The sequence below is a fragment of the Papaver somniferum genome, chromosome 10 (genome assembly GCF_003573695.1).
Source record: "Papaver somniferum cultivar HN1 chromosome 10, ASM357369v1, whole genome shotgun sequence".
Taxonomy (NCBI): Eukaryota; Viridiplantae; Streptophyta; class Magnoliopsida; order Ranunculales; family Papaveraceae; genus Papaver; species Papaver somniferum.
Window position 1 is genome coordinate 9,787,222 of NC_039367.1, and position 12,299 is coordinate 9,799,520.

Consider the following 12,299-nt stretch of genomic DNA (forward strand, 5'->3'; position numbering starts at 1 on the left):
GCCATAAGAGAAAGGGCTACCTTCGGGTCAGTGTCGATAGAGTGGGCCAACGAGGACGTTGGGTCTGGAAGCGTGGTGGGATGTTGGGATCCTAGTCCCACATTGGTTAGATGGGGCTTAATTGGTAGTTTATAAATCAATGGGTTCTCTCATCTAGTCAACCGGTTTTCGAATTGAGTTCTATCCATAGGCTTATGACGAGTTTAGGATCGGTCCCCTAATAAAAACCAACACAGGTGAAAGTGAGAGAGGAAATATATTGCAGAAGAAAGATGTGGTGGTGATTTCATGATTGCATTTGGAGTGATGTTACAGCAACAAATATCGTATCGTATAGGTATATTATACTATGAGTAATGAGTCTTTTTTCAGGATACGAATTTCAAAATTGGGTTGGCCAATTGCTCACGGAATATTCTGCAATAAGTATTTGTACATCAAAACATATAAATTGCTTTACAACCAAATACACGCAATTATAGCTCTTGTTACTGCTATGCTTTCATCTGTCGCTTAGTTCTCTGATAAATCGATGTGACATGATGATCGAACTCACGACTTCTCTCAATGTCCTGGAGTAGTTTCTGCCCTTCCTGTTTGATATACTTCCATCTCTCATTAAGAGCCTTTCTCTGGTAAGACATGATGATGATCAACTCATAACTCAATCTCCTCCGGTATTTTCTCCCCTCCCTTGTATGCCTTGAAGTGTCTCTCTAACTGCAAAATAAAAGGCAAGTCGATATGTTAGGATATAGACGTTACAAAAGTTCAGAGAGAGGGGGAGAGAGGTGGGTAGCCCGTAGCTGGGTGTTTGCGGTCTATAAATAGATAGAACTTAACCTTTGTCGCAAGTGTATAATATTAAGTCCTTTAGTTCATGAAAATAATGAAAACATGCACACCTGAGCATTTCTCATCTTCAATCTTTGCAGTTCCTCAACATAACTTTCAATGCTGACAATGACACATGATAATAAAAAATATTGGTCTTAGGGAATTCAATGACTAAACGTGTTACAAATGATTAAAAATGTAAAAGTTCCATTGCCATACGTTTGCTGCAGGTGAACCACTTGAGTTTGTAGTTCTCTCTCCTTTGCAGGAACCGCAAATGACTGCACCATTGACAGATGTAAGATCACAGACATAGGCTTCTTGATAACTTAATATTCAGTGCATTCCTGGAAAATCGATTTCAATACCTGTACCAAACTTGCATTAGCAAATGCATCAGGATACCCCACGTGACTACCTGTAACTAGAGCCAACCCAACATAATTAGTACTTTATTTCGTTTAACATATATGATAGGGGAAAATGATATATTATTGGAAGCTCAAACACTAAATCATGATGGACATTACCAGGAGTTTGCCCTAGATACTGGATCAATTTAAGTATTTGTTCCTGTCAAAGTTCCAGCATAACCATATTAGGAATGGCAGAGAGAGACAGAGAGAGGGAGACAGAGAGGGAGAGAGGTTACTCTCTGGATTGCGTTTGTTTGCAAAATATAATGCAACATTGGAAGAACTGATGCAGGAGTAACATTGGTAGCTGTTGGAAACTGGTTTTGTAAGCAATTTGTATGAGCATCCTGATTCAGCATTAAATGTTGATGTTAGCAAACCCATGCCCAAGAAAAATACAATCACAAATATAAGGATCAGCATGTCAATCGGCATAAAACACATGTATTAGCTTGAAACTGAGAGGTATTGTGCACTTCACCATCGGATTAAGCTCTGCTGATGTGATCTTGAAGCGTCCTTTCTGCTCAACTATTGTCCCATCCATTGTATCCTCACCTGCATATCATACGTAGTAGTGGGTACAAGACTTCTAGTGAAAAGAAATTAAGTAGCCTTAAATCAAAGAATTTAGGTGACATACCAAATATTTGGCTTTTGGCATCTCTTTTGTTACGATAAGACAGTGAACCACTATAGTTTCTATCTTGAATTGATTGAAATTGTTCACTATAAAACACAACAGGAAAATATCTCAAACTGCAAATTAAAAAGAAAAAAAATGAACTGAACTGAACTATGAATTATATTGTCAAAAAAAATCTTAAAGAATGAGTCAAGAAGTCAACAAAAATAAAGTTGATATGCATATACATATGATAAATGCAAACAGAGACCTTTAGAGCCTAAAATGAATGTTACAGTATTATTACCTGTCCCCATTGTGATTTACTCTTCTTGAATGGGGGATAACATTGTCCGGAACAAGTGAACCACTGTAGACTTGCCTACGTTGACCAGAAATAACAAATTTTCGGAAAGAGCAACCTCCTACTGAACTCTCGTCATCAGTTAATTTAGTTTCCTGCTCTTCAGCTGTTGGTGACAGTTGCATCTGCAATTGTGGTTCAGGATTTGATTCTTTACCGTCTTTAGAGTTGAGGTTGGCGTTGATATCATCTTCACCAACATCAAAAAGACCCCTGCGTAAAGTAAATGTAGTTGCAGGAACTATAATTTTTCATTTCTTAATTACATATATATACGCACGAGGGAGGGAGGGAGGGATGCAGCATACTTAAGTGCTTGTAAAGGACGAATAGGAAATGAAGAAAATGAATCCTCCAGATTCTGTTCATTTAATTCATCCTGAAACATAAATGTCAATGGCAGAACTATCAAAAACAGTCAAGGGACAGCACTAAAATGCTTCTTTAGGGGGGAAACCTACATATTCAGTGTCCTGCTTGTTACAGGCATCTAGATCTTCAGAGTTTGATGTTTCAACATAATCCTGGATCTGCACAAGCAAAAGGCATCCTTGAAGGGATTAAAAGAAAGGTGAGGGTTTCATCTACCATCATTTTGACGCATTTCGTATGAGTGGACTATATAGACCTCCTACTAGAGACATAAATATCTTACAAGGGCAGCTTGATTTTTCAGATCGTCCAGATTGAAATTCCACGCACTGATCCCTCGCATGTACTCTTTCTGCAAGACTTTCAGATCTTCAGTACACTAATCGCATTTTACTAAACTCCGAAGTACATAATTCTAAGCTGTCTATAAGTATGTGACAGATCATTTTGATATGTACCTACCATGTCTTTGATCACATTAATATCAATGCAAGCAAATGTGAAGAATTGATAAAGGAGATCATCAGCATGTACACTATTCAAATAAGTTGGTTGTGGAGCTTACTGCTTCTGAAAACAATCTATTATGATGAAGTAAGAATTACACTTCTATTCCACTCGCATGGACAAAGGTGATTGTTGACACTTGCACTTTAATCCTATCCAAGAGTGCCAGTGTATTGAGTAGAGTTCGTTCTCTAGCACTATGGTTTGGCACCAGACTTTGGGTGTTAGTTTTCAAGAGCTCTGCAGATTTTCACCTTAAACCACCAACCAAAAGTGATAATACAGGCTTCCACATGACAAAAAGGCCCCATAAATCGGACGTTGTGTGTTCAACATGCTCCTGTGTTAATTTGTATGCAACACGGGCTTGCAAATCTTTCTGATTTGGAATTCGATGGGTCTACACTGTTACCAGGAATGGTTTTTGCCTTCTTGGACTACGTATGAAGGCGCATAAAAAATTTGGTGGCTACTTTCTTCTTTTAATTACTGGAAACAGTGAGGAGGAAACAAATTGGCATGGATCTTAAAACTACTAAACCCGAGATTAATCAAACGGAGGTAAATACAAACGCATCTTATCTTTTGATTATCATCTTGCAGTGATTTCCAAGAATATGCATCTGGTTAGATTCTATGTTTGAGAGAGGTGTTGAAAAAAGGTTCAGGGAGACTATATACAGCACTGTTTGTATCGACTAACTCTAAAAGCTCAAACTCTTAAGGGGAGGCATGACAATACACTGAACATGGTCCATTAGCTAACCGTGAAAAAAAATACATAACAACGATTTTTAGTCATCGTGCAAACAATTTTAGATAACAAATACTAAGAAATCCTAGAAGTAACGAAGAAAAATACGATAGTGTATAACCATTATTTTACCTGTGACAGTTGTTCTTTATCCCCATACATATCTTTATTTTGCAGAAGAAGCTCGGCCTCTTTTTCCTGAAAGAAGACAACAATATCAGAAGCTGAATTGCAAAATATATGCCACCACTAAGCTCCAAAATAAGATTAACCAAACATCTTAAAATGAGGCTGACCTTCAGTGTCCTATAGCGATCACCCAGCGGAGGAAGATCACGAAGAATGGTTTTAGAAACATATTCATTTGCTCGTGTACTTTTAAAGAAACTGTGCTTCAAAAGCTTCTCTGAAGATGGACGCTTTTTTGGATCCTTTACCAAGCACGCAGCTACCATTTCCTTAAAAGACTATAACAAAAAAGCACTGTCATAGCAGTGTACTCAATAGAAAATGTTCATAGGGCAATGAATGGCACACAGACAAACCTTTGAAAACCTTTTGTCCCTTTCATAGTCAAGACCTGGAGGTGCATTTTGTAAGGTCATCAGCAAAACCTGGAAAAACAAATGAAAAGAATTATATGGTATTGTATTCCAGTGAAAGCAACAGTTCCGATACAGATAAGTGCTGAAATTCCATGGAACTTATAACAAATTCACCTTCATTGGTGGATACTTTGAAAAAGGGGCATGTCCATGAGCCAGTTCTAAAGCTGTTATTCCGAATGACCATATGTCCGCCCTGATTAAACAAAACCAATCTTAAAAACATAGATTAGATCTACAAAAATTCCATACATTTAAAATTAGACAAAAAGCAATAGATGGGACGTCATGGACTTACTTGAAGTCATATCCATGCAATTGCTGCATAATTTCAGGGGCCATCCTGTTGCAAGACACAGTTAAAAAGTAAGTGATAAGTAACATAAATTTCTAAGCTAGATTGTTAAATAATCAACTAGAAAGGTATGTAGGCAGAGAACCGGATTTCAATAGCAAATAATTTTTACTGTAATGTAAATCTAACGTAAAAGCTCATCTTTTCTTCTTAGATGTACGGTCTACCAGGTTAGTACACGCACATTCGCTAAAGTTTCGTCAAGTCCCCAACATACACTGCTTAATCTTAGTTTGAACTATAGGGAGTTTCACTGTGTCATCTATACAGGTCAAAGAAGCCATGTGCTGAACTATTTCTTTTGGTTCAATTATGGTAATGCTAATTTTCTCTGTAAACTGAGATTTAGTTCATGACCATCAAACACTACCAGCAGGGAGTTCCGACGAACGTGTTTCTTGAACGCTGTCTATCCCCAGAATCAAACATACATGCGGATACACCAAAGTCTGCTAACTTGACTGCACCATTAGTATCGACCAAGATATTTCCGGACTGCAAAACGTCAGGGAACCAAATGTTATTGTGAATATGAACTAAATGAAATTGCAGAAAGGAAGAAAGTGGATAATCATATTGACGTAGATTCTTAATAAAGCCCACCACGTGGCCACCATCAGCTTTCAGATAATGTTTTAATAAGGGCCATTACCCATTAGCCTCGAAAATAAGCTATGATACAGGCATCATAATGTGATACCTTAACATCTCGATGGATGTGCCCTTGAAAATGGAGATAAATAAGCGCTTTAAGAACCTCACGCAAAACTGCTGCTATAACTGGCTCTTCAAGGCCCTCTGAAAATGCGGACTTCATTATGCCTAGGCAAGAACCCCCAGCCATGTAGGGCATCACAACCCAAAGGTGATGGCCAGCTGAGAATGAGCAATGTGCTTGTAATACATTCGGATGGCTAATCATAGTCATGGTTTGTACCTCACGGCGGATACCATCCTGAAAATTTCAGAAAATAGAAAGAGAAAGTTATGACTAACACTCCAGCAATCCACACTGCATTATTTTCAGAATGTTAACTGGAAAATTGAATTCTCAACATGGTTTACAACTTTCAAGCAGTCGAGAACAGGAATAATATGGCTAGTTCAAAATGTAGCCGTTCTAAAATGCTGATTATGTGCATGCATTCCACATAAGGGGATCCAAGTTGAAGGTTGTAAAGAGGACGGAATACAAATTCCAAACCGTTAATCATACACCTAATTATAAGTAAGACCAAAGAATATGATAGAATTTTGATTACTCAAATTACATAAAGAAACATACCAAATCATTGTTGCACTTTTCCAAGTCCAGAACCTTAATAGCAACTACTTCATTAAGTGGAACGCAGAGAGCTCTGTACACAGTAGCACTAACACCATCGCCGACTTCCTCGTACAGCTTGTAATCTTTTGCGTCAAGTGGAAATTTCTTCTCAGCTATTTGGTCCATAGTTTTGTCTTCTGTAAAATAGTCTAGCACCCCATCTACTTTATAATCTTTGGCAAATTCAAAGTTCAAACACTTGTCTTAAAATTTACGTCAACCAAGCACGCGACTCTTTTCCAATCAATTAACACTCTTTCTGTCTTTCAGCTTAAAAAATCAAATTATAGTACCTTAAAAGTATCATTTACATCAATAACTTTTCGACTTCTGCACGTGTTTTAAGTGATTGAAACAACTGTGTCTGAAAATTAGAAATCCCCTTATCCTGCCGCAAACAAAAAATTTAAGAGAAGTTCAGGTAAAACATATTACTCCTCCATTTTATCTCTGACATTAAATTATGGCTCATAAATCTTACTAAACACAAAGAGGATCTTTCATAACACTGATCCATTCAATTCCATCTAAACTATGTATAAACAATCAACATACCATGGTTGACATAAAGGATGTCAATCATAACTATCACCCCTCGACTGCAGTAGAGCTAACAACTAAATTTAGACCAAAAAACGCTTGAGAATACATTCCTAAAGCATTTGACTAAATCATTATTTAGACATTGTACAGATTTCAGAATTACACAACCAATGCAGTTACTCAATTATTTACAATCTAAACAAGCACTGCTAAACCACTAGTCCCAAACTAAAACACAATCAAATTTCTTCATGAAAACACATAAACAAACAATCATTCAGAATTCCATCCAAACAAGCAGCCATGGAAAAAAGATAAAATCAATGTTTTACCCATCTAATCAAACAATAAAGTGTACTAACCCAATGGCTGAATTTTCTCAAGAAGCATCATTTCCTATTAATACCCCAAGATCAAGTCCAAGCAATTTTCGTCACGAACGGTATAGTTCGTGATGTATCTCTATCTATGCACATGCATCCTCGAACTTGTCAGCCTATATATATATATAATCAACAGCTGCTTTTTCCACCATTGATGGAAAAGCTAACTCCTAGTATTCTTTCTCCTTTCTCTCCCTTGAAACTTCTGTGAATAATAATAATAGGGAATATTGTAAGAAAACCAGTTTGTGCAGCTAGCTGCAAATGGATGGAAGACCAAGGAGAGAGGAGGACCCACACCACCAACAAGGGTTTTTCTGATAGTAGGTGGTGAGTTATGAATTCCATCTTAATCAAACAATCAGACAGCGAGAAAGAGTCTCTGTAAATTCTTCTCAATCAGTCTACAGTTTTCTGGAGTGACACATTTTATTTATTTACTGCAATGTCAGAATTTCAACGAAGATATCTCATATATGTGCGGCTGAGATTTCTAGGTTTCAATTAAATTTGAGTGAGAAGATTTATCCACACAAACGACAGTACGACATCCAATCAGCTCGTAATCCACGTTATGTCCGTACTCTACCGTGCATGTACAAACCAAATAACTTTGTTTTGTGTATGTCACGTGGTCGGATGATGAGATTTAGAGTGTCGCTGAGTTGGCAAGACGGTTGGGTGGGATATTATCTTAGCTGTCACTTTGTCAACTAGATTTCTAAAACTTGGAGGCAACTGGCAACAAACCAACATTTAATCTTATTGTATATTTTTAACAAGGCTGAATTGGGGACCATGGAAAATAATTAGGGGCCTCATCCAATTTATATCCACCCCATAAAAGATGGAGGGCTTTCAAAATGTTGGTGAAAATACCAATTTAGCCTTCTCTAATAACTACCCTAAAAATCTCATTAACCACTAACTTCGGCCCCCAATCTTCATTTCAATCAAAACTTATCCTCCTCCCATTCTTCTTCTCCTCCGCTCCTTCCCTCCCACTGTCTCCCATTTCATTAACAACTTCTAAGGAAAAAAAATTCTCACCTATTCATCGTCGTAAGTGAACTAAAATCCCCTAATCTAAGTTGAGGTTGTGTTTAATTTGATTTGTTGATTGAAAAATTAGGTTTTCAATTGCCAAATTGCAGTTACAGTTCCAGGGTCATTAACCACGGTTTTGTATTGCTTAACGATTTTTGATATGCATGTTGAAGTGATGAAAAATCGTTAACCACTAGGATGTAGTAGATAACGACCCTAAACCTGGTTTTCTGCCCTAGAATAGTGTCGTCCAGGAATTTCTAAATCATTAACGATTCTTCTCGACGACCCTTTTTAAATACGAACTACTCTGTCTTATGCAGAACAACCTCTCTGTCCCAAATAGTGATAGGGTCGTTGGGTTCTAAACATATTAAGTTAACGACTCTGTGTGACCTAACTAGCCGGAGTCGTCAATTATATCACACTTGGTTGACGATTTTTCATAACCTGCAAAAGTTGCAGGTTTGAGTCGTCAAAGGTTGTGTCAAGTAATTGACGACTTCTTAGAGTCATTCGTTTATTACCCTATCAACTTAACGACACTCACTCTGAGTAGTTGCATAGAGTACATGAATCGACCACTTGGAGCATCATTCATACAATTTGAAGAGTATGGGAAGTTTACCTGATTGTTTTGAGCTTCGGGTTCTTCATTTTGAGGATTGGTTCCTTCATTTTGAGCAATAGGATTCCACCACTGGAATCACTCGTTTCAAATAACCCTAAATTTTCCCCCCAAAACTCAATTTCTTCCTCTCCACAACACAAAAACACAATTTTTTTTATCAAAATTTTATCCCTAAATCTGATTTTAATCTAATTAAACTAATTAACAATTAATTAACATTCAATTAACACTAATGATTTGGGGATAGTTTAGCCATTTTAAAAAAAGTGTGATAAGGGGTAACTCCCAATTACTATTTCATGACCTTTTTTGTCATGTAGCTAGGGTCTCCAATGATTTTTCCAGGGACCCCCAATTCAGCCCTGTTTTTTAAGCGTTCCTAGATTTTGTAATTAATCATGCCTACTTTGATTTGTTATGAATTTTTCTCAAAATCATACTTGAAAATGAACAAAAGCACGAACTAGTGGAGAAAATATGAAAACATGATAGAGAAGAGGATCATATGAATCCAATTTATTGAGTGATGAAATTATTAATCAAAAAGTTATTGCAAAAAATTGTATTATACAATTCGATTAAAAAGAAGGAGAAAAAAACTATGTTACGATAAAGTAATACACTGCATAGTACACGTGGGAATGTTATTTCCACGTGTAATCTCAGTCTAACTTAATAAAATGCATGTTTTAAAAAAAAATTAAAAGAAAAACTTTGATATAATTATTAAAAATAGGTATTTTAGAAAACTGTGTTTTCAAGCTATATAAGCCTTTTTATTTGTCGATGAAAAAGCAAAACTACCAGCAAAATAGAAGACTAAATTTGCACAGGAATACAAAGTTTAATTGATGTTTGAGTTCATTTTCACTCTCTTGAGTTCATTCGTTCCGCATTAGATAGGTCAAACCATACCCTCCTTTTACATAGCTTGGCTGTATCATGTACTACTTAAATAGGTATATGTTGATTGAATATGCACACTAGTAGTAAAAATGGTGGAATATTAAGTCGTCTGTCTAGCCGTCGTTATAACATGTTCACATGTACTCATCATGATTTCTTGTAGTCATGTCAAATATGTTTCCCCTTTAACAATACATGGTTTGGGTTATGAAGTTGTTTTGCAACTGCGCAACCTCGTCACTTTTTGTTTTTAGTTATGGGATTTATAGGTTTCTCTAAGTTGGTCTTAATATTATTATCTTACTGTCGCAGTCAGATGAATCAGAGTGATTGAGATAAAATCCCACTATTTTCTCGCGAAGGAGGCTAGTGTTAGTTAATCGAAGACTAGCTAATTATTTCCTAAAGTTAGCCATGATATTTTAGGAAAGAGGTTTCCTAAACCGGTTATAATTCTTGGTGGCCAAGTTTGTAACCTATATAAATAGGTAATTAGGCCTTGTAGAATTGTATTGTGTAGAAAACGATTAAGAAATCGGTGAGAGATTTCTTGTATAGCTTTTAGGGCTAAAGCTAGGGTTTCGTTGCGAGAGCATATTGGTGAGGAACAAGAGACAAGGTTATCGTTTCGGGTAATTGTTGCGGTGTAACCAAGGATTTGCTGGGATTCACACGACGTTGTAATCGTTTTTCTTCATAGTGGATTTGAGTTGGTGCGGCTCAAAGTGGACGTAGACAATATATACAAGTTGTATGTATTGGTCGAACCACTATAAATCTTGTGTCTTGTGAGTTGATTTACCTTTCTCGTATAATTATAGTTGCTTGTGCTTGGTTTACTTATTATTCATCATAATATCTCAAGATCCGTTATTCCGCGGTTGTCAGTGATTCCCTAAGAAAATCCTGACAACTGGTATCAGAGTTCGAGTTAGAGCTTTAGAGTTTATCGTAGTACGATTAGAGTGGGAGTTATGGGTGATAATAACGAAAGTACGGTATCTAGGGTTAAAATTTTTAATGGGAAGAACTTTGCATTTTGGAAGTCTCAGATGGAAGACTACCTATATGAGAAAGACATTGCTGATCCATTGGGTGGAGTTGTGAAAAAGGAAGCACGCAAAGACGATGAATGGACAACTCTTGATCGCTGTGTAGCCGTGATTCGTAGATGTCTAACGGAGGAAGTCTACAATAACGTACAAGAGGAAACTAGTATGAATAATCTTATGGATAAACTTGAAAAGTTGTATCAAAAGTCATCAGCCTCGGGGAAGATTATGTTGTGTGAACAACTATTTAATCTGAAGATGCAAGAAGGAGAAGCGATTTCAGCACATCTTGGGAAGTTTAAATCGATTATTTCTCAGCTTTCAAAAGTTAGTATTACTTTTGATGATGAAGTTCAAGCTTTACGGTTGTTGTCGTCATTACCAAAGAGTTGGGAGACTGCAAGGACAACCATTAGCAATTCCGCAGGGAGCGAGAAGTTGAAGCTTGATGATGTGCAGCAAAGGTTGATCGCTGAAGAGGATAGAAGAATAGAACAAGGTTACGGTTCTAGTACTTCAAGCTTGGCCTTAAGTTTGCGGTAAGAAGATAGAGGCAGGAGTTCAAATAGGAACAACAACAACAAATCCATATGGAAGTCTAGAAGAAAGTCTAAGAGGAGATCTCAATCCCGGACTAGATGTGTTATTGAGTGTTGGGCGTGTAAGAAAGTAGGACGCTTCAAGCGCGATTGTCCGGAAAATAAAGGTGCTAATAATGGTGGAAACAAAGGTAATCAAGAAGAGGTCAAAGTAGTTGCAGCTGCGGAACCGGTGAAGGTCCTTGTTGATAACAAGAAGGTGATTACGGAAGATTTCTACTACTCTTTGAGGACAAGCAAGATGGGTCTTGGATTATAGACTCAGGAGCTTCTTTTCATGCAACGGGTGATAAGAGTATAATGATCTCTTATAAAGAAGGATACTATGGACAAGTATTCTTAGGTGACGGTGAAGCATGCGACATCATTGGTTTGGGTGATGTGATCTTGAAAGTCAACGGTTCGACATGGAAATTGAAGGATGTACGACACGTTCCAAATTTGTAGAAGAACTTGGTGTCTGTGGGCCAAGTTTGTGATAATGACTGTGAGGTTGTGCTTACGAAACACAATTGGAAAGTGAAGAAAGGAGCTATGGTATTAGCTCGTGGAGTTAGAGTCGGTACTCTATACCGGACTTCAGATGGAACTACTTTAGCAGCAGCTAGTAGTGGTGAAGACACTAACTTATGGTATAGAAGATTAGGGCACATGAGTGAGAAGAACATGAAGATTTTATATTCAGGAGGATATCTACCAAAGGTGAAGTCTGTTGATATGAGTTTTTGTGAAGACTGTGTTCTTGGAAAACAAAAACGGGTTAGTTTCAGCACAGGAGGAAGAGACTTGAGAAGTGCAAAACTTGATTTGGTTCACACGGATGTATGGGGACCAATTAATGTTGCATCTCAGTGAGGGTTCCAATATTATGTCACCTTTATTGATAATCACTCAAGGAAGGTGTGGCTTTACTTCATGAAGAATAAGTTCGAGGTGTATGAAGTGTTTAAGAAGTGTAAAGTTTTGGTTGAAACAG

The 12,299-nt window shown here is 37.2% G+C and overlaps 1 protein-coding gene across 6 annotated transcripts; it reads right to left on the bottom strand.

Moving 5' to 3' along the window:
- Positions 1-312: 312 nt before the first annotated feature.
- On the bottom strand, positions 313-7,429 carry LOC113318399 (serine/threonine-protein kinase BLUS1-like). 6 transcript variants are annotated; one of them, XM_026566555.1, is made up of 22 exons: positions 7,068-7,429; positions 6,456-6,550; positions 6,121-6,311; positions 5,536-5,790; positions 5,206-5,330; positions 4,779-4,823; positions 4,595-4,676; positions 4,421-4,489; positions 4,172-4,342; positions 4,008-4,073; positions 2,898-2,966; positions 2,704-2,772; positions 2,551-2,621; positions 2,186-2,455; positions 1,897-2,012; positions 1,735-1,811; positions 1,490-1,600; positions 1,368-1,410; positions 1,206-1,261; positions 1,057-1,118; positions 906-957; positions 313-720 (listed from the first exon to the last, which is right to left on the bottom strand). In XM_026566555.1, the coding sequence occupies exons 3-22, from the start codon at positions 6,286-6,288 to the stop codon at positions 658-660; spliced, it is 2,040 nt and encodes a 679-aa protein (XP_026422340.1). In that variant the 5' UTR covers positions 6,289-6,311; positions 6,456-6,550; positions 7,068-7,429; the 3' UTR covers positions 313-657. The 6 variants fall into 6 exon arrangements, with proteins under 6 accessions (XP_026422340.1, XP_026422339.1, XP_026422343.1 ...); XM_026566554.1 differs by having other exon boundaries at positions 6,121-6,335; XM_026566558.1 differs by having other exon boundaries at positions 1,206-1,255; positions 1,897-1,982; positions 6,121-6,550.
- Positions 7,430-12,299: the final 4,870 nt, after the last annotated feature.